At 41.3% G+C, this 21,135-nt stretch overlaps 1 protein-coding gene across 4 annotated transcripts in view; it reads left to right on the top strand.

Moving 5' to 3' along the window:
* Positions 1 to 21,135, top strand: part of atad2b (ATPase family AAA domain containing 2B) — a 299,539-nt gene that overhangs the window by 33,296 nt on the left and 245,108 nt on the right. For 3 of the 4 annotated variants that reach the window (XM_060917745.1, XM_060917747.1, XM_060917746.1), the window contains exons 3-6: positions 9,020 to 9,051; positions 9,316 to 9,463; positions 13,076 to 13,172; positions 13,366 to 13,504. In XM_060917745.1, coding sequence (XP_060773728.1) covers positions 9,020 to 9,051; positions 9,316 to 9,463; positions 13,076 to 13,172; positions 13,366 to 13,504 — 416 coding nt within the window. Of the gene's footprint in view, positions 1 to 9,019; positions 9,052 to 9,315; positions 9,464 to 12,730; positions 12,768 to 13,075; positions 13,173 to 13,365; positions 13,505 to 21,135 lie in introns of those variants that run through there. The other variant, XM_060917748.1, reaches the window with a different exon arrangement.

Below are 21,135 nucleotides of genomic sequence, written 5' to 3' on the forward strand. Positions count from 1 at the left end.
TCCACACTCGCCACTGGCAACCATATGGCGTCCTTGGCCACCAGAGCATTCGTTTCTTTTTTGCGGTCGCCATTCTGGTTGCGACGCGGGGAGCGAATCATCTGTCAACAAGCAGCTCATTGGCTTGTGGCACACTTAGCCAGCCAATCACAATCACCGACAAAGCTGCCTTGACCGGAAAGGCATGTCTGCTTGGGCGTTAGCGGCAGTTACACTTTGACATGCAAGCAATGTTAAAAATGAATACAAGCGCAGATGTACTAAAAAAACATTATTTCCAAAACTTCCGTTTGGCAGTCAAAAATCCATTTCACTATAAAAGTTCCATAATTTCCGTCCATTTTCCGCAATCGTGGAAAATCATTGGCCCTAAACTCATTTTATAGCTCAGAAATTCATGCAAGACCAGCTACCATCGTAACATATTCTGTAAGAAACATATTCTATACCTAACTTTTTAAAAAACAAGATTTATAACAATTTTTATATGGCGTAGTGATTTTAAGTTACTACTTTTGGTGAGGCAGTGACCTCGACCCTGAGGCTTTCCGTTTAGATCAAAACACACGATCGTATTGGTTTTGGGTCTGCGGAAAATGGAGTTACAGCGGTGATCAAATATTTTGCATGATGTTTTATTACGGTTATGATTATTCTGTGAGCGCACCAATCCTTAGGCGTGTAAAGTTACAACTTAAAATACAATTAGTGATAACTGTAGACTTTTCAGTGGACTACAACCTTTTTAAGGGAATGCGATGTAGTCAACCGTTTATCATGTCCCAGATCAAGCCGCCATTTTTCCACAAATTTGCAGAATTTTTCCCAAATTCTGAAGAGTATTCACATCAAAGATTTAGTTTTATCTGTATTATTTCTTTCATTGTTTTATTTCAAATTAAAACCAACATCACCATTCAAAACCATATAGTTTATTGACTGTGAGTATATTTAGTGGGGTACCCCCACAGTACCCAGTTTCTGAGACGGACCCATATAGGCAGAGTCCCATACTTAAGATAAATGCATCATCCTGATTTTTGATGGCTTTGACCTTACAGATGAATGTGCACCACCACAGGGAACCCGATCATAAGTGCAAGACAACGTATCTCAAACACTTGACCACCGGACATTGAAATTTGTGGCTTTATTTACATAAGCTAGATGGGTTTTTATCCAGCACTTATTTTTAATTTGCTTTTTAAAAAAATAACATGGGATTATTTACTAACAGTTTATGGACAGTTTTCACGACAGTTTCATATAAATCTAGTTAAAACAGTTTTATTAGTCCACTAGCTTGTTGGACAGTTGACCGTTTCTGTCATGTTAGGGCGGTAGACGGATGTAAGTGCAGGAAATTTTTATTGAAAACACGCTAGCAAACAGATCCAAAATGGAGACAAAGGTGATTTTTTTTTTTTTTTTAAAACAGGCAGTCGTAGAGTGAGGCGCAGACAGGATGTCCGACATAAAATAATACTCAGGCCATGTACACACGTAGCCGGGTATTTTTAAAACCGAACATTTTCCCCCCCTCCGTTTATAAAAATGTTTTATCCACACCACCTCGTCTTCGAAAAAAAATCCCTTCCACACATAACCGAAGATCTGCATTTTCAGTCACATTCATAAGCATTCCAAACCTGTAGATGGCATTATTTCCCCAAATCCTACCCCCTAATCACATCAGAATAGCCCTCTGTTGGCGTCACTTCCGCCTAAACATAAAACATGGCACCAAGCTCGTTCGTCTGGACAGACTCGGAGACAGAATTGCTTCTAAACACAATTTTGGAGTATAAACTTCAAAAGACGCAAGAAAACGTTGATTGGGAATCTTGTCAGTAGTTGGGCTTCTAATGCCGCTTTTCCACTACCAACGCGGCTGAGTCGGGCTGAGCCGTGCCGTGCTGAGTTGGGCTGAGTCGAGCTGAGTGGAGCTGTTGGGGTTGCATTTCGACTACAACCGCGCTGAACCGTGCTGGCTGGAAGTGGGTGGACACATTGGGTGGAGTTAGCGAAAGTGGGTGGACGTCACGTGATGTCGTTAGGCGGCACAAACAGTGACATCAGTGACCTTTTAAGCGGTAGTCTCACGACCCGGATAGTAAACAATAAACATGGAGGACATGGAGTCGTTAGTGTTGTTGGTCTTGGTGCTGTGGCTTGTCGTCACCGACAACGCCAACAGATACTGGCGAGAGCGTATAGATGAGGCGAGGCGCATAAGGCTTCAGAAATTCTCGTAATTCTTCTTCTTCCGGGTTTACGGTGTTTACAGATCCCGGGTTTACGGCTCGGTTTGGCTCGCTTCAGCCCCACTCCAAAACCATGCGAGTTTTGGGTGCTGAGTAGGGCTGAAGCGAGCTGAGTCGTGCTGTTCTGAGGTAGTCGAAACGCGAGCCGTGTCGGGCTGAAGTGAGCTGAAGTGAGCTGAAAAAGGGTAGTGGAAAAGGGCCATAAAATTAAACATGTAAATAGCACCTGCACAATAATTAACGTTTTCAAGGCACTACTCCGATCCATTACTCTTTGTCCATGCTTAATCTGGCTTCTGCAGTAAACAAAGGTCGCACGTTTGACGTCAGGGCAGATTTGTTGTCATTTTTTTGGCGCAGATTGTGACGTTCTAAAACGCAAAACTCCGGTTATCTCTGTCTACACGAAAAGGCATACACGGAGTTTTCAAAAATCTTCACTTTGCCCGGAGTTTTTTTAAATATTCGTTTTTGATGTGTTTTCATGTGGATGACAGGCCAAAACGTAGAAAAATATCTTCGATTTAGCAGATACCCGGCTATGTGTGGACAGGGTCTCAAAGTCCAAAAACATGAACGGGGTCAAAACCAGAAAAGTGATGCAAAATGCAAGGCTTTTTCAAAGTCTGTTACTGCTAGTCCTTATATGTATGTGCTGTGATTGAGCTCTAATCAGGAACAGGTGCATGCTAATTAGTCCTAATAGTGTGTCCGCACTTGGCAAGCTGCAGCTGCGCGCTCGAGCTCCAGCGTGTATGGACGTGAGAGATGTAGCCAGACAGCTGTTTGACATGTCAAGTTTGATATTCGATCGTAACCATATAGTAATGATGTAAAGTGAAGGCACTGTTTCACTGCTGTCCACCAGGCATGCAGCAGAGTGGTTTCTAGTGCGTGGCATGCGGTATTTAAAGAAAAGATTCATTACTGGTATCACTGTCACAAGACGACGCAGCAATTTATTGATGAAAAATACACTCCACTCACTGTGGGGAAACAAGGCCAGACCAGCGGACACTGACTAGTAATTTTTGCATTTGTCCATCTGTATTTCAGAAGCATCAAACCGGATGGCCCATGAAACATTGTAAAGATATGGGTTTAATCGAATTTAAATTTTCTTCCAAATGCTACACTGGGCGAATACATTATATCGTAACGCGGCCTGTGATTGGCCGATCGCGGACGCTCTCGATGAATGATAAGTCACGTCTCATCGGTGAGTAGGAGTGCGTTCTGGCATGACAACATGCGACGCTATGTTAACAGCTTGGTAGGTATACCACTAACGTTAGAAGAAAATAGACTGCTACAGGTTTTGGACCCTAACAAAGCGTTTTTTTTTCCCCCTCTATCGTATTTTAACATATGCTTTGTAGGATGTAGTTATATTTTAAGAGTTCTTATTTTTGTCTATATTCTAAGTTCTAGTCCAGTAGATTTTAGTCTGAATGCCAAATTATATCACCATGTCTAGTTTTGAGTCATTTTAAGTCATTTTGTTACAAGGTTGCTTGGAATCTCATAGTCAAAATTTTAACTCTATGTAAGAAGAGTTTTGTTAATAGCTAAATTTCTTATAGACTTATTATAAACATAGTCATTGACATAATGTTTCATGAGTGTTGTTATAGTACCCGTTTATGGGTACCAGTAATGGCACTTTTCCACTACCCTTTCTCGGCTCACTTCAGCCCGACACGGCTCGCGTTTCGACTACCTTAGAGCAGCACGACTCAGCTTGCTTCAGCCCTGCTTAGCACCCTAAACTCGCACGGTTTTGGAGTGGGGCTGAAGCGAGCCAAACCGAGCCGAGTGGGGCTAGGGGCATGAGGAGACACTCCCCTGTGCACTGATTGGTGAGGAGGAGTGTCCTCACACGCCCACACACGCCCCGCGAGCACGCTGGGATCTGTAAACACCGTAAACCCGGAAGAATAATAATTATGAATTACGAGAATTTCTGAAGCCTTATGCGCCTCGCCTCATCTATACGCTCTTGCCAGTATCTGTTGGCGTTGTCGGTGACAACAAGCCACAGCACCAAGACCAGCAACACTAACGACTCCATGTCCTCCATGTTTATTGTTTACTATCCGGGTCGTGAGACTACCGCTTAAAAGGTCACTGATGTCACTGTTTGTGCTGCCTAACGACATCACGTGACGTCCACCCACTTTCGCTAACTCCACCCAATGTGTCCACCCACTTCCAGCCAGCGCGGTTGTAGTCGAAATGCAACCCCAACAGCCCCACTCAGCCCAACTCAGCACGGCTCAGCCCAACTCAGCCGCGTTGGTAGTGGAAAAGCGGCATAAGTTATAACCAACTGGAACATCCTTACCCCCATAGTTTTTTCTAGACATGGAACTGACCTGTGTGTGTGACTGTTTTCTTGGTTATAACTTTAAGCATGTTTTTCTTGAATCTTCTGACATTTTCTTGTAAATTAGATTCAATTTGTAGCGTAATTAGCAACTAATGTCGAGGGTAATTTGGCCTTTGAAGATCACAAAAATGTGCTTGAAAATAGCTGAGAAGCCATCTCCAGGCATCTTAAACCCTTCAGCTAAGGCGGCCCCCGGCACCCCGGCCTCATTGTTCTGGGCCTTTGGCGGTCATTGAGACAGGCTGAAATTTGGATGAACAGACAACGTTTCAGACTTTTCTGTCCTGTGACAGTCTGCGCTTTAAGGCAGTGACTAAATATTGATATTACCTGGTCCAAAAAAAAATCCCACACTTGTATTTCATTGGACTGCCTTTAACATTGATTGTGCATATTCACACGGCATAGTTTTGAAAATCTTATGCAGCGTCACTTTTTTCCATCCAGAGTTGCATTAATTTTTTCACTGAGATCTTGTCTTGATGACTGTAGGGTCTTCTGTAAAGTCTTCTCCAGCATATTCCAAAGACTTTGAATGGGGTTAAGGTCAGGACTCTGTGGTGGCCAGTTCATGTCTGAAAATAATTCCTCCTACAACCTGAACCATTCTTTTACAATTTGTGCCAAATGGATCTTGGCATTGTTGTCCTGGAATATGCTTGTGCCATTAGGAAATGGGGGGGGTAAAAAACTATTGATGGGGTAATTGTTGATTTGTCAGCCGATTTGATTTTATTGCCCCATAATGTTGCTGAGCCTTGACCTGAGCAACTGAAGCAACCCCATCAGACCATAATACTGCCTCCAGAGGCTTGTACAGAGGACACTCTGCATGATGGGTGCATCACTTCATGTGTTTGCCTTCTTCCCCTAGTGTGCCTCTTTTATTTTTATTTATTATTATTATTTTTTAAATCTATGATTTGACTTGGAGCATTTTAAGTGCTCTCCAATCATGGTTAGTCAAGATTTATTTATTTTTTCCCCGGCCACATTTCTTCTGCCAAGTTCTCCACTATCCTTCCAGATGTTAATAATGCGCTTGACAGTTCCTAACCCACGTCCAGTTATTTCAGAAATCTTCCTAATTGTTTTCTTTGCTTGATGCAGGCAATAATTTGACCTTCTGGAACACAGTAACATCATCTCCATGACCACAGGATACATCTTCTGACATGGTTGTTTAAGAACTGGGAAGCTACTCACTGCATCAGTTAGGGTTAAAAGATCTCCAGTCATGGTCAATCAAGATTTATTTATTTTCCTGGCCACATTTCTTCTGCAAAGTTCTCTACTATCCTTCCAGGTGTTAATAATGCGCTGGACAGTTCCTAACCCACGTCCAGTTATTTCAGAAATCTTCCTAATTGTTTTCTTTGCTTGATGCAGGCAATAATTTGACCTTCTGGAACACAGTAGCATCATCTCCATGACCACAGGATACATCTTCTGACTAGGGATGGCGAAAACTAAAAAAAAATCTTGACCAACCACCGAGCCTCATTAGCCGGTTAAAGTCTGTGAACCTATGAGTTTAAACAGGGATGCAAACGGCGCGCCTTTTGGCGGATGCCGCCTTTTTCACAGCTGAATCGTGCAGATCCGATTTATTTTTTTATTTTTTTATTTTTTAGGGGGGGCGTTGGAGTGTCTGAATAATTTCATCAGAGTAAATTCTGTATTAAAATTACTAAATAAGCAAATGCCGTTACAGTCCATGAAACATAGGAAGTATGAGAAGAAAACAGTAAATCAGAAAGCTGCGCACGTTTTCGCGGAAGCTGCGCAAATGTGCGCAGCTTTCTGATTTACTGTTTTCTTCTCATACTTCCTATGTTTCATGGACTGTAACGGCATTTGCTTATTTAGTAATTTTAATACAGAATTTACTCTGATGAAATTATTCAGACACTCCCACGCCCCCCCTAAAAAAAAAAATCGGATCTGCACGATTCAGCCATGAAAAAGTCGGCATCTGCGCCTTTAGTTTGTGTGGAGAGATATGATCTGCAGTCACATGCATTGTTGGCTACAGACTGAAACATACTTTCAGAATGCACTGGCCAAGGCAGGACTAAACTCGATGTGCCTTCTAATAATAATTAAAAAAAAAACAATAGTAATTTGTGGGCGGCACGGTGGTGTAGTGGTTAGCGCTGTCGCCTCACAGCAAGAAGGTCTGGGTTCGAGCCCCGTGGCCGGCGAGGGCCTTTCTGTGCGGAGTTTGCATGTTCTCCCCGTGTCCGCGTGGGTTTCCTCCGGGTGCTCCGGTTTCCCCCACAGTCCAAAGACATGCAGGTTAGGTTAACTGGTGACTCTAAATTGACCGTAGGTGTGAATGTGAGTGTGAATGGTTGTCTGTGTCTATGTGTCAGCCCTGTGATGACCTGGCGACTTGTCCAGGGTGTACCCCGCCTTTCGCCCGTAGTCAGCTGGGATAGGCTTCAGCTTGCCTGCGACCCTGTAGAACAGGATAAAGCGGCTAGAGATAATGAGATAAGATGAGGGAGTAATTTGTAAGCTAAAAAGCCTGTGTCTACACTTCTCTTTCGCCGAGTGACAGCTGTCTTCAGCTGGGGCGGGAGGGCGGGACATGACTGAATGAGTGTTTCTGATTTGTCAGCTGTCGTCCTTACACCGCATGGCATGCCCCAAGCGTTTACAACACAGAATTCCAGGTTCTCCGCTCCAGAATCGGCAGCTTCAAAACGATTTGATTTTTTTTTTTTTTAACCGACAACCAAAAAAAAATTAACCGGTTGACGTTGATTCGGTCAACCATCGGTCAAACGGTCATCGGTTAACATCCCTACTTCTGACATGGTTGATGGTTGAGCTACTCACTGCATCAATTAGGGTTAAAAGAATTGTCATAAAACATGGCTGAAACATATTAATCACTGCAGTCATTACCTAGTCAGAGGCTCTTAAATATTTGCTTATTCAAATGGTGATGCTTTTTTGGCCAGGCAGTAGATCATCGAAGTACTTAATCATTATAAGCTTTATTTATTTAGTGTGTGCATGCTCCTTTATTGTTTCATGTTCCTTTACAAATGTGGGTAAATAATTATTGTTGGTTATTAAGAAAAGAAGGTTTAACAAAAGGAATATTTAACAAAATAACAAAAGGAATATTTAAGCTGATGATAAGGAAAATGTTGCTTTTTATTCATTTTATAAATATCGTGGGAAAATTGAATTGAGCCCAGTATCATGGATTGAATCATGAATTGGGTGAATTGTTACGGTACATGTTTTGGTGCTTGTTCTAATACACACAGTTTCCATAGAAACAGCTTGTGACGGTGACTTGGATGGTACCGTATGGTGGTTGATGGACACAAATGAGGTTTAAAACATTAACAAATTATTGAAAAACACAACCACTGATAGTGAAGTAGACGTTTTATTTAACATTTAGCAAACCCCACCACATCCTCGTCACTGAGGGCCCGTTTACACAAGGACGCTGTCGGGTAAAAACGACTAAATATTTTATCGGAAGTGCCTTTCGTCTACACGGGGACGGCGTTTCCGAGGCTGAAAAATGGAAAAAAATTGAAAACGCCTTCCAGAGTGGATAAGTTAAAAACAGCCCCCGTTGCATATCCGTCTAAACTACCCAATACGCGAAACTCTGCTCGGATCTGCTCACGTCGGGTACGCGTTTACGTCATACATATGTCATATACTGTACATGCCAGCCCGGGAAGTAAGAAAGTAAGTAAAAAAAGTAAGAGCATGTCTGATTACATCGATCCAACGGACCTTCGAGCTGCTCTGGCAGCTTTAATAAACGTCCAGGAGTCCTTCGAACATCTATACCGAATCTGCACATACAGTATACCGTTAATGAACAGAGGCGGGTATAGTATGCTCTTACTTTTTTACTTACTTTCTTACTTACCATAGCCAGAGTAGTCAAAGTTTTCGCGGCGCAGATGTGCAGATCAGACAAGACGGAAGACGTTGCGCATGCGTGCAGACATAGCGGAGGTCTTTCACAGCGCCACCTAGCCGCCTGGCATGCACATCCAATTGAATTCCACACATTTATGCGTCACCGTATAGACACAGATTTCCTCCTTGAAAACGGTCGTGTAGACACGGAAAAAAGCGAGAACGAAAACGGACTTTTGCGTTTTTGTTTCAGACCGTCCCCGTGTAAAGTGGGCCTGATAGTAATAATTTCAGCACTCGGAAAAAAATTCAGTGCTCATGCTCAGAGTAATGGTTGAATATCAATTAATCAAACACACAGTTGTAAATTTAGAAAATGTAAAAGCACAACACAATTACAGTTGATTTTGAAAAAAGAATTATGTCGCGTAGCTTAAATATGGTTTGTTGCTGTTTTTTTCAGGTTATCCACTGGTGCTTTGCAAAATGGACACGGTAAGACAAGATTTTCTTTTTGTGATGTTACATAAAAGGGGCAACTGACTTGTTTTGTATTTCTGCTTCAAAAATGCAAATAGGATTCTTGGTAAAACGACCTGCTCAGAGCAGCATTTTAACTTGTCAGTCTTTGTGCTCTGTTTGTTTGAGTGAATCAGATAAATCTGCGCACAGGACTGAGTTACTCAGTGCTGTGTATTGTTTCTTGTTAATGTTTTGCACGTGCAGTGCTTAATGAATGCTGTTTTGTCATGCTTGTAGGCCGAAGAAGCCTGCGGGTAGATGACAGCACAGATGGGGATGATGCTCGCTTGAATGGCCATGTTGAGCTGAAGAGGAGCTGTCGCTCGAGGAAGAGCCGTTTTCAGCACCTCAACCAGAGCCTGCTGTTTGACCAACTGGTCAACAGGTATTGTTTGTTTCAGAGGCTAGTTACCTCATAGTTCACAGCTACACCGTGTATGTATATACAGAGCTGTTAGGAATACATTTTTCACTCAATGTTTTTTTTGTTTTTTTGTATGTAGCTTTTAAATTGTGTATGCGTGCCAGTAATTTGTATTTTGGGTGGCTTAAAATAAGGTTAAAGGATATACGCGGAACCTTTTATTTTTAAATAAATTTCTAAATAGATAGTATCTCCATCCTTGACTCTTGTATGCTGCATAAATGGGGAATTAAAAAAAATATTTTTAAGAGTTAAAATCGACCGCAAAGTTGGCATTCGAGCTGAGCCAGCCAGCCCTGAGTGGGTGACGTCACAGCGATAACCAGTTTTAAGGCTGAGGCCTTTGACAGCTATAGACCAAAGTCATATAAATAAAAATTTATGGTGAAAGTAAGAAATACCGTTATCAACTTGCTCAACTAAGACTGATTTCATTTCATTTGATTGTGGGTTGACTTTCATTAAAACAGGATAGGTGTTATAACTTATTTAGGGTTAGGTTAAATAATCAGACGAACTGAGACAATCACATTCTGAAGCAAATTAAATAATCTTATACTGGTAACAGAAACACACAGTACAAGTTACAGGTATTAATCTAAATGCAGATAAACGATGTGTGTTTTTTTTTTTTAATCCAAATGAGAGGCGGAGCTTACCTGTCTGCGTTCTCGCTTCTTGAAGGCCGATCTTATGGCCGATTTGTTTTGAAGCAATCTGATTTTCAGTTGTTCGTTCCGTTCTCCGTTCATTCGCTTCTTCCACGTAAGGGTGAGATGGCTGCAATATTCAGTTTAGAATATTAATAAGACGGCTGCTCCATTCTTTCTCCATTACTGAGTACTCCGCCATTACTGCTCGGCTCAGACAATTACCAAAACTCAGGACGGAACGGGATGTCACCAGTTTTAGCAACAACCGTGGGGAGGTCACTTCCCGAGCGATATGTCGCGTCCCGTTCCGTCCCGGGTTTTACCAACAACCCTTGGCTGACACTCTGGGGAAAACTGGTGCAACTAAACTCACTTTCCTTTTAAAATAAATAAATACTTTTCTTGTAGTTTTATTTAATTGTTGATGATGCACCCTCTTTCAATACGGGCTTATAGCCAATGCTTCTCAACAGATCAGAGGTCTTGTACGAGGCCTCAGTAAAATGTGCAGAGCAGAGGAGAGACCACTTTGTAGCCACCCAGTGTGTTCGTGAACTCGCAAAACGCGTCCAAATCTTTGCAGTTTGAATATTCTTGGGCCATGAATGCAACGTAAATCCACCTTCTGTCGTGTTGCTGTACCGGCCAGCAACACATCTACGTGGCATGGCGATAAATTAGCTCAAAATGGAGGATCGGAGTTGCAGTCAGCTCTGTGTTTTAGTATAGCGGAAATGGCGATGAGACCGATAGACTTCCTGCTGTGATGTTACGGACGTCAAGGTCATTCACTCAGACCGCTACCTATATTAATCACTTTAATCGTAAAAATTACTATATTAGATTTATTGTTAATGCTTAAAACTATTCCTGTGCCATTCTTGAGGTCTCAAAGCATTTATAAACAAAAGTGAGGCCATGGCTCTGCATATATACTTTAAGTATAGTTCATCAGATGCATCATTCTTTTCGATGAGCGAAGACCAGGTTTCGGGTCATTAAAGAGGAGACGGTAGGCCTTCATTATGGCGGCTAAAATGATAAATACAGTAGTTTTGTCAGTATTGAAGTCATGATTATACTGGTCAACAATTTTTCAGAAGTTGTCTGCTTCAGTGATGAAATTGGCTGTTTGTTATGAAATTTGGTGTGTTGAATTCCAATATAACAATTAAAACAGCTGATTGGCTACGGCTTCCAAGGTATTTAAGATTTTCCATTTTATACTTATGTACATTGTGTAGGTAGTAAGGTTTTAAGTATAAATTGTAAACCTAGGTCTCTTCATGTGTTTATGGTTGGTTTACATGATATTTCACCTGTTCTCTTTATGTCCCACTAGAAAATCAGCAAAAAGTTTATATAAATAAAATGTATTATGAACCTAATAATAATAATAATAAGTTAGATTTATATAGCGCCTTTCAAGAAACCCAAGGACGCTTTACAATTATAGGCAAGGGAAAAAATAAAATAAAGAAAATAAAAATAATAATAAATAAATAAATAAAAAGTCCACCAAGTAGGGGTCAGGATGTAATTCCAGTGGTGTAGCAGCCACAGTCCCACCAAAAGGCGCATGAAAACGAGTCCCACATCTCCAGCACAGCCGCCGCGACGCCGTCGGCAACATCGCTCAAACACCACGTCATGGATCCACAAAGCGAGCACAGAAGCTCCGCCACGCAGAGCGCTGGTGTGTCCCAAACCGCCTGCACAGCCGCCGCGACACCACCGAGCAACATCGCTCGGAACATCACGCCAAGCACTAAAGCACAGAGCGCTGGACAACCACGAATGTTAAATGAGCAACGAGCTCACTGCAGTCCACAGCTGGGAGCACAGGCATCACCCACAGCGAACCAAAGCCTGGAGGGAACCGACGCCCAAAACTGGGTCCGGAGCTACACCACAACCAGCGGACAAAACACTCAAACAAACATCAAACCACACAAACACACAGAAAAAATAAATAAAATGAAAATAGAAAAAGAAAGAAAATAAAAAAAGCTCTGGTGAGAAGCGGCAGCCAGAATGCGCACGACGTACTCTCAACCGGAAAACGAAAAAAAAAATGAGTTGGCAAAAAACAGTTATGTGTAAATACTGAATAGGTTTAGTCCTTATTCAGTGTGTACTCGGTGCTTTTTGGCAGCTTATCTCTTGTCAAGCAAAGACTTAATCTCGAGTGCATAGCACTGTATGTTTTGTTTTTTTTGTTTTTTTTCGAGCTGATATCGGGCAATTTGTTCAGCAGAGTGATGCAAGATGACTTATGATTGCATCATCAGTGACTTCTAAGAGTAACAGATCATGCATGATGCAATACCGGCTTTAGATTGCATCATTCATGGTTTTGCCAAAAAAGTAAGTGCTATCCAAACCCAATCATAGATTTATTCACAGAGCCAGTCTTAAAAACTAGAGCCAATGAACAGTTTTAAGTTTCATTTTCATTCTCAGTGACCCAGAATTAGTCAACTTTGATTATATTTATTTCGGAAGCATTTTGGCTGTAGACCAGTGTTATTGATGGCAATTATTCAGTGAGTCTTGTGGAATAACTGAATAAGTTTGGACATGTAAACGCACGAAGTAACGAAAGGATAGAGGTGATGCAATTACAGACCCAGTCTGTTTTTATGGTTGAGTTAGCATTCTGCTCGTTTGGAAAGACAGATGGCTAGACTCTATTGGAGACCTGCTAGAGTTGGAAATGATGCATGAGCTTTTTGGACTATAATTGGCAAAACTAGTGTGTTAGTACCAGATAGTGTGTGCATTATCTCTACTTTTCAGTAAGATTTAGTCATAAAAACTAGTGAGATTACTATTATTTATTTATTTGGCCTATTTGAATTAAATGTACTCTGTTTGAGTTGTTGGGGTGTTTGTGATTGCCTCTTTTCCACGATGACAGCACGGCAGAGGCGGTGCTTCAGGAGATGGACAACATCAGCAACATACGACAGAATCGGGAAGTGGAACGGCTCCGGATGTGGACAGACACAGAACTGGTGAGTGCTGGCACCGCGTAAGGTTCTGTACATTAACAAAAATATCTCTCGTATTTTGCAAGGTTTCCCAGAGTAAAATTCTGCAGTTTGTTGGCTTGATAGTCCTGTAGGAAAATAGTACTGGATTCTTTTTGTAATGTTTCAGTCAACTCTGTTGTATTTTTGAGTTTTATTTGTCCATCTTGGTTGATAGGAAAACATGGACATGTATTCACGTGTGAAAAGGCGGAAATCCATGAGGAGGAATACATTTGCAATGCAGACCCACCATAAAGTCATCAGCAAATCTGAAGCACCAGAAGAGGAAGGAAGGGAGGAAGAAGAAACTGATGGTATGCTGGCCTTTGACCTTTTATTTCGTAAATGCCATTTATGTTTTATTGTTTCTGTACATTTCTACAGGGCTCGACATTAAGGACTGCCCGATTGCCCGGGGCAAGTGAAACACACATTCGGGCAAGTGGGATATGTCCCCGACATGCCTGACCGGGCAAGTTGGAATGAGCATGTATTACCAACTAGCACCATAAAAATTAGACTTCTCGATCTTTTATTTCCGTTCCTAAAAGCATCCCTCACTACGTGTCCACCATTATGCCTTGGCTGTTTTCTTCGTCTCGGTTTCATTTACTGCTTTGCAAGTTATTTTGTATACCCCCGCTGTTGTAGTATGGTACGCGTACTGTTTACAGACCCCTTGTGCATGACGTCACGCATCACATGATAATTACAGCTGGGGTCAGACAGACACCGTCTTTGATGCAAGCAAGGCTTAATCCGTCTTCAACATGGTTAATTTTTGTGCCATTTTTGCTTGTTCAAACAGAGAAATAGATAAAAGGTATTACCGTCTCCCTGCTATCAAGAAAAAATGTTAACAAATATAAGCAAATGCTTCAAGAGCAACGGGGAAATGAGCGGTTAAAGAATACGAAGAGAGGAGCTCGGCCTGAAAACTTGAGAGAAATTCATGATTGTATTTAAAATGTATTTTACAAAAACAAAGTTGGAAGTGAGGATGGAAGAGTTTGCTTAATAATTTTTTTTTTTTTTTTTCCCCCTGCTTGCATTTGAGTTAGCTCCTTCGTGAAAGTGTTCGATTTTCTGACCGGTGAAGCCGCTTCCTTATTCGACACAGAAAACCCAGATTGGTTTCAAACAACTCGGACATAAAAAAAACTCAACAAAGAGTGACATGCGCGATAAAAAATCCTGAATCCTGATAAAACAGATTAAGAGCAGAGAGAGCTGGAACTTTGTTTCTGTTATCAGAGGAACATAGTCCTGTGCAAAATATTTATATATCAGGGTTTTTTTGTGTTATATCATCCACCTCTAGGTTTATTTAAAAAAAAAAAAAACCCACGCTGTGTCCAGACAGGCCGGCTGCGCTGATTCAGTTACAGGTTGCCAGGTCTGTATAAAACACCCACAACCTACACGCTAAACAAATTTAAACTCAAACATTATCCTGTCTGTCGTGACGCAGCGTGGGGTTTTTTTTTTATATAAAACCTAGAGGTGGATGATGTCACAAAAAACGATATATAAATATTCTCAAACACAGTACTGTTCAAAAGTCTTGGCACCCTATTGTGTTCTTCATACAAACTTTCTCATCGCATTATCTGTAGCCGCTTTATCCTGTTCTACGGGGTCGCAGGCAAGCTGGAGCCTATCCCAGCTGACTACGGGCGAAAGGCGGGGTACACCCTCGACAAGTCGCCAGGTCATCACAGGGCTGACACATAGACACAGACAACCATTCACACTCACATTCACACCTACGGTCAATTTAGGTGGGGTTTGCATTAGACCGTATCAGCGGATCATCAGATTAACGTTTTTAAAATGATTAGCGTGCACACAGCAACGCCAGTACACGGATACGCTCGGCTCCGCAGGCATCCTGCGCTCCAAATCACTCCGCCCTGAACAGCGAGTGCCCTCTGGAGGGTGCGCACTCCGGCCCTGCGCAGCTCACAGAGCGCGCGAGTGAAGCGCACGAGCAGTGATTCGGGACTGAGCCGCTGTGTGTGTGATCTCAGTGCATATCGGGTATGCGCGTCATTTACCACTTGCAAGTGGAAGGATGGCAAGCCTAAAGACAATCATAACTACACAATGGGCAGTATTTGCATCAGTATTTGCAGTATTTTCATACTTTTATACTCTTTAATGAAAGGTGATACAAGGCGGAAGTCCGCGCCGTTTTTCAGCAGTCTCGTAACATGACCAACGCCAGCGAATCAGGAAGGTGGATGTCACAGTGACGTTGTCCAATGACGACGCCAGCTAGAGCTCAGCACAGCGTATCCGCGTATTCTCAATGTTTACACAGCACCGGATCAGACACGATCTGGATTGAATATGTGGACCCTGGCGGATTCCCGTTTCCAGGCGTTTTAATGTAAACGGACAGTGCATCCGCGAAGAAAACGAGACAGATACGGTCTAATGTAAACTTGGCCTTAGAGTGACCAGTTAACCTAACCTGCATGTCTTTGGACTGTGGGGGAAACCAGAGCACCCGGAGGAAACCCACGCGGACACGGGGAGAACATGCAAACGCAGCACAGAAAGGCCCTCGCCGGCCACAGGGCTTGAACCCGGACCTTCTTGCTGTGAGGCGACAGCGCTAACCACTACACCACCGTGCCGCCCCCATACAAACTTTGTTATAGATTTTCTATTTTATGATTTCTACATTGAGTCATGAACCTACAGTCTGAGAGAGAGTTCTACACAAACACACTGAACTTTACAACAGCTGCACGCATGTAAAATGGAAATAAATCGACTAAGGCAGGAAAAACTATTTTGGATAAAATTGCTATTGTTCGTTACAAGTAAAAAAGTAACCAATAACCAAACTTAATCAATAACAAAACTTCAACTGAATGTGTGATCTTCATTTTATGTTGCAAGTCACAACTATTCTATGGTCTTCCTTAAAAAAAAAAAAAAAAAGTAGTACTCGCAAAATAGGGGGAAAATGATCAGAATGGGGGTGGAAATTTACCCCCACTTGCCCCCCAGGGCAAGTGGGTTTAAAAGTTAATGTCGAGCCCTGCTCTCACATGAGTAACTTGCATGAACATGCGAAAAACATTAAAGCATGATTTTCGGAAATGTTGTTATTCAATTCTTTACAATAGTTGTGTAACTCAGTTTTGGTGTTCAGTGTTGTATTGCTCTTATGCCAGTAGCATAGTCAACATTAGCATACAAATGTGTATGTCTGAGTAAAGCAAAAATGATTTCAAATATTCTTGAAGTCACTTAAAATATATACAGTGTAAATGTAGCTGCGGTCAAAATATTTATACTTTTCTCCTGTGTAATTAATACAGTACTTGGCCAGTATAACTCATTCATGATTATTGTGCTGAGGAACAGGTGTGCTGAACATTGGGATTTAATATGGCCTGGGGCTGCAGCAAATGATTTCTTCAGTTGACTTTTGTAAAATTTGGCTGTGATACTCTGTTCCACTTTAAATAATGTCATCACATTTATGATTTAAATGGATTTTTACATTATTAATCTGATTGATCCGAAATTAAATCAACCAAACCTAACCGATCTCAAGCCATCAAGTTTCTGTGCTTGACTTTTACCTTGACTGTAACTTCATAAAAATAACAAGCCTTATCCAGGAAACATGCGTCATGGAATGAGAAGAAGCTTTTATTTTAAATACTTGTCCATCATCGCCATTACATGACATGGTGCTTGTACATTTCGAGTGGCAAATCTCTCCCAACGTTAGGTCTTATTTCTTTGATTGCTGTCTCATTCTTGACCACATGCAGAGTTGTGTGATAGGGCATTTCTTCTGTGGTCCTTGACTGGGCATTGGGATACTTTGCCAAAGGCTTCAGTCATTGTATGACGTTATACCTAGAAATAATGACCTGTGCGCTCAGATATTATACCTAGGCATATCGGACACTCGTCGGCCGTGCTGTGAAAATTCTGCATGCAGATGCTCATCTAAGTTTCCAAATCTGTCATTGCTTAACTCTTGAATATTTTCCATCGTGAATACTATCATTAAAAAGCTTATTATTTCTGCTTTCCAAAGAAATTTATCTCATTAAGATCTGTTTGGTACTTTGGGAGTAAGGGCAGGTTGAAGCTGGTACAACAGAGTACACTCTCTGCTCGCGGGACGTCAGGAAACTGCCAGTGCTTTTTGAGTCAAGGGAAAGTGGTCAGGCTGTCTCTGTTCTGATCGGTTTACGACTGGGTTGCTCATGAATATCAATCAGATAACTTTTATAGGGATGTTCTTTAGCTCTCACTATTTCTGATGAAACCTTCAGCAAAACTAGCTGACGGAAAATTTTGCTGTTATGATTCACGGAAGACTTTGAAGTGAGTTTTCATAACTTTACCTATTTATTTTTTCCAATCAAACTGATTCCTGTAAATAAATAACTATTTTAGAATATAACTAGTTGTTCTGATGAAAAATATTGAGATCTTATTGATCGGAATGATATTTTAAAAAATGTGGAAGTCAGAAACGCAAGTGTCAGTTTCAATTAATTGGAAATGTTTATTAGATGTGGCTCACCCCCACCCCCCAGGTTCACCTTGAAAGCTGTGAATATTATCATTTATATTTTTTTAATATAAACACCAGTAGGCCCTACTTTTGAGAAACACAAAGGCCAACAGAGCACAAAGAGGGGATTAGAAGTAATCTTTTACAACCCCGATTCCAAAAAAGTTGGGACAAAGTACAAATTGTAAATAAAAACGGAATGCAATGATGTGGAAGTTTCAAAATTCCATATTTTATTCAGAATAGAACATAGATGACATATCAGATGTTTAAACTGAGAAAATGTATCATTTAAAGAGAAAAATTTAGGTGATTTTAAATTTCATGACAACACCACATCTCAAAAAAGTTGGGACAAGGCCATGTTTCCCACTGTGAGACATCCCCTTTTCTCTTTACAACAGTCTGTAAACGTCTGGGGACTGAGGAGACAAGTTGCTCAAGTTTAGGGATAGGAATGTTAACCCATTCTTGTCTAATGTAGGATTCTAGTTGCTCAATTGTCTTAGGTCTTTTTTGTCGTATCTTCCGTTTTATGATGCGCCAAATGTTTTCTATGGGTGAAAGATCTGGACTGCAGGCTGGCCAGTTCAGTACCCGGACCCTTCTTCTACGCAGCCATGATGCTGTAATTGATGCAGTATGTGGTTTGGCATTGTCATGTTGGAAAATGCAAGGTCTTCCCTGAAAGAGACGTCGTCTGGATGGGAGCATATGTTGCTCTAGAACCTGGATATACCTTTCAGCATTGATGGTGTCTTTCCAGATGTGTAAGCTGCCCATGCCACACGCACTAATGCAACCCCATACCATCAGAGATGCAGGCTTCTGAACTGAGCGCTGATAACAACTTGGGTCGTCCTTCTCTTCTTTAGTCCGAATGACACGGCGTCCCTGATTTCCATAAAGAACTTCACATTTTGATTCGTCTGACCACAGAACAGTTTTCCACTTTGCCAGTCCATTTTAAATGAGCCTTGGCCCAGAGAAGACGTCTGCGCTTCTGGATCATGTTTAGATACGGCTTCTTCTTTGAACTATATAGTTTTAGCTGGCAACGGCGGATGGCACGGTGAATTGTGTTCACAGATAATGTTCTCTGGAAATATTCCTGAGCCCGTTTTGTGATTTCCAATACAGAAGCATGCCTGTATGTGATGCAGTGCCGTCTAAGGGCCCCGAAGATCACGGGCACCCAGTATGGTTTTCCGGACTTGACCCTTACGCACAGAGATTCTTCCAGATTCTCTGAATCTTTTGATGATATTATGCACTGTAGATGATGATGTGTTCAAACTCTTTGCAATTTTACACTGTCGAACTCCTTTCTGATATTGCTCCACTATTTGTCGGCGCAGAATTAGGGGGATTGGCGATCCTCTTCCCATCTTTACTTCTGAGAGCCGCTGCCACTCCAAGATGCTCTTTTTATACCCAGTCATGTTAATGACCTATTGCCAATTGACCTAATGAGTTGCAGTTGGTCCTCCAGCTGTTCCTTTTTTGTACCTTTAACTTTTCCAGCCTCTTATGCCCCTTTTCCATCAAAGCAGTTCCAGGGCTGGTTCGGGGCAAGTGCTTAGTTTGGAACCGGGTTTTCTGTTTCCACTGAACAAAGAACTGGCTCTGGGCCAGAAAAACCGGTTCCAGGCTAGCACCAACTCTTTGCTGGGCCAGAGGAAAGAACCGCTTACGTCAGCCGGGGGGGGGGGCGGAGTTGTTAAGACCAACAACAATAACAAGACCCCGAAAAATCGCCATTTTTAAGCGACGAGAAGCAGTAGCTGTACAAACGCGAAGTCATCCATTATTATTATTATTATTGTTGTTGTTGCTGCTGCTTCTTCCGTGTTGTTTTTGCTTCGATATTCGCGCCAAGGTTTATGCAAATGTAGCGACGTAACTGACGTATACAACGACGTAACTGACGTATACAGCGATGTAATGATGTGGCTTCCCTTAGCACCGCGAGCTATGGAAAAGCAAGCTGGCTTGCAAGTGGAACGAGTTGTGAACCAGCACTGGCCCCGAACCAGCCCTGGAACTGATTTGGTGGAAAAGGGGTATTATTGCTCCTGTCCCAACTTTTTTGAGATGTGTTGCTGTCATGAAATTTCAAATGAGCCAATATTTGGCATGAAATTTCAAAACGTCTCACTTTCGACATTTGATATGTTGTCTATGTTCTATTGTGAATCCAATATCAGTTTTTGAGATTTGTAAATTATTGCATTCCGTTTTTATTTACAATTTGTACTTTGTCCCAACTTTTTTGGAATCGGGGTTGTATTACTTTTTTTCTTTGGGTGTGCTGATTTAAAGTTTCTACCCAATTAGCATAATTTAATACTAATTACATACTATTTTGCATAATGGGTTTTTAATAATTTTTCAAACTTTGTGTTCAGTAAACAATCATCTGTGTGCCTGCCAATTTTCATGTAAATATCTTGAAAAGTAGAAAAGTTATTCAGAAAAAAATTTTGATCTCATTTGGTTAATGAGGCCCATTTTAGACCATGTGATCCTCATACAGAATATTACAGCAGTTTTCTAAAAATTAAGCTGTTTTTTCAATCTTTGATTTGTAACATGTCAAGAACAGAAACATATTTTAATTCTGTAAAAGGTATGATGTTTTGCATTCGATTTTGAATTTAGTGAGGGCACTTTCAAGCAATTGGATTGAATTTAAATTTTCATCTGATGTACCTGCTATAACATGGTGTTTGCTGTTGGCTAAGCAAACAATGCATTGACTAACAATCCTTTCTGATGAAGTTTTATATACATCTGACATAGGCTAGTTCTGCCATAAGTTAAAAAAAAATTATACCACTGGAAAGAGCATGTCTTCATTAATATATTCACAAAATATGAAGTTGGTATCTTGAACCAAGCTATATTTATTAAGGTATCAAATACGCCTTGTTTTGCTACAGACAGAAACGCCATTTCAAGACATATGATCTATGCTCCAAGTAATACATAAAACCTGGAAATTGTCTCTTGCAGATACAGTTCCTGGTAAATATGTTTAGTTTGTATGACCAACAATGGTGGATAAGTAATGTACATGCAACATCGGACGAGGAACAAGATGTGCGAGTAATATTCCTGCATCCTCATGGTCCCTCTAAGACTTGGAGTTGACCCAGGAGGGAGGATATCTGTTGGGTCCCTCTTGTACATATCCTGAAGATTATTGATGCTCCACTTACATCAGCTGGCAGGCAATCTCGAAATTTTGCTTCTACTGACACTGTAGTTTGTTTAAATTGTAGAACTGAGTGTGGCAAAACTTGCAGAATAAAGATAAGCTGAATATTTAGACATACAAATATTAGTTCTCTGATTACAATTTTGTGATTGTATTTTATACAATGGGCT

The sequence above is a fragment of the Neoarius graeffei genome, chromosome 3, assembly GCF_027579695.1.
Source record: "Neoarius graeffei isolate fNeoGra1 chromosome 3, fNeoGra1.pri, whole genome shotgun sequence".
Taxonomy (NCBI): Eukaryota; Metazoa; Chordata; class Actinopteri; order Siluriformes; family Ariidae; genus Neoarius; species Neoarius graeffei.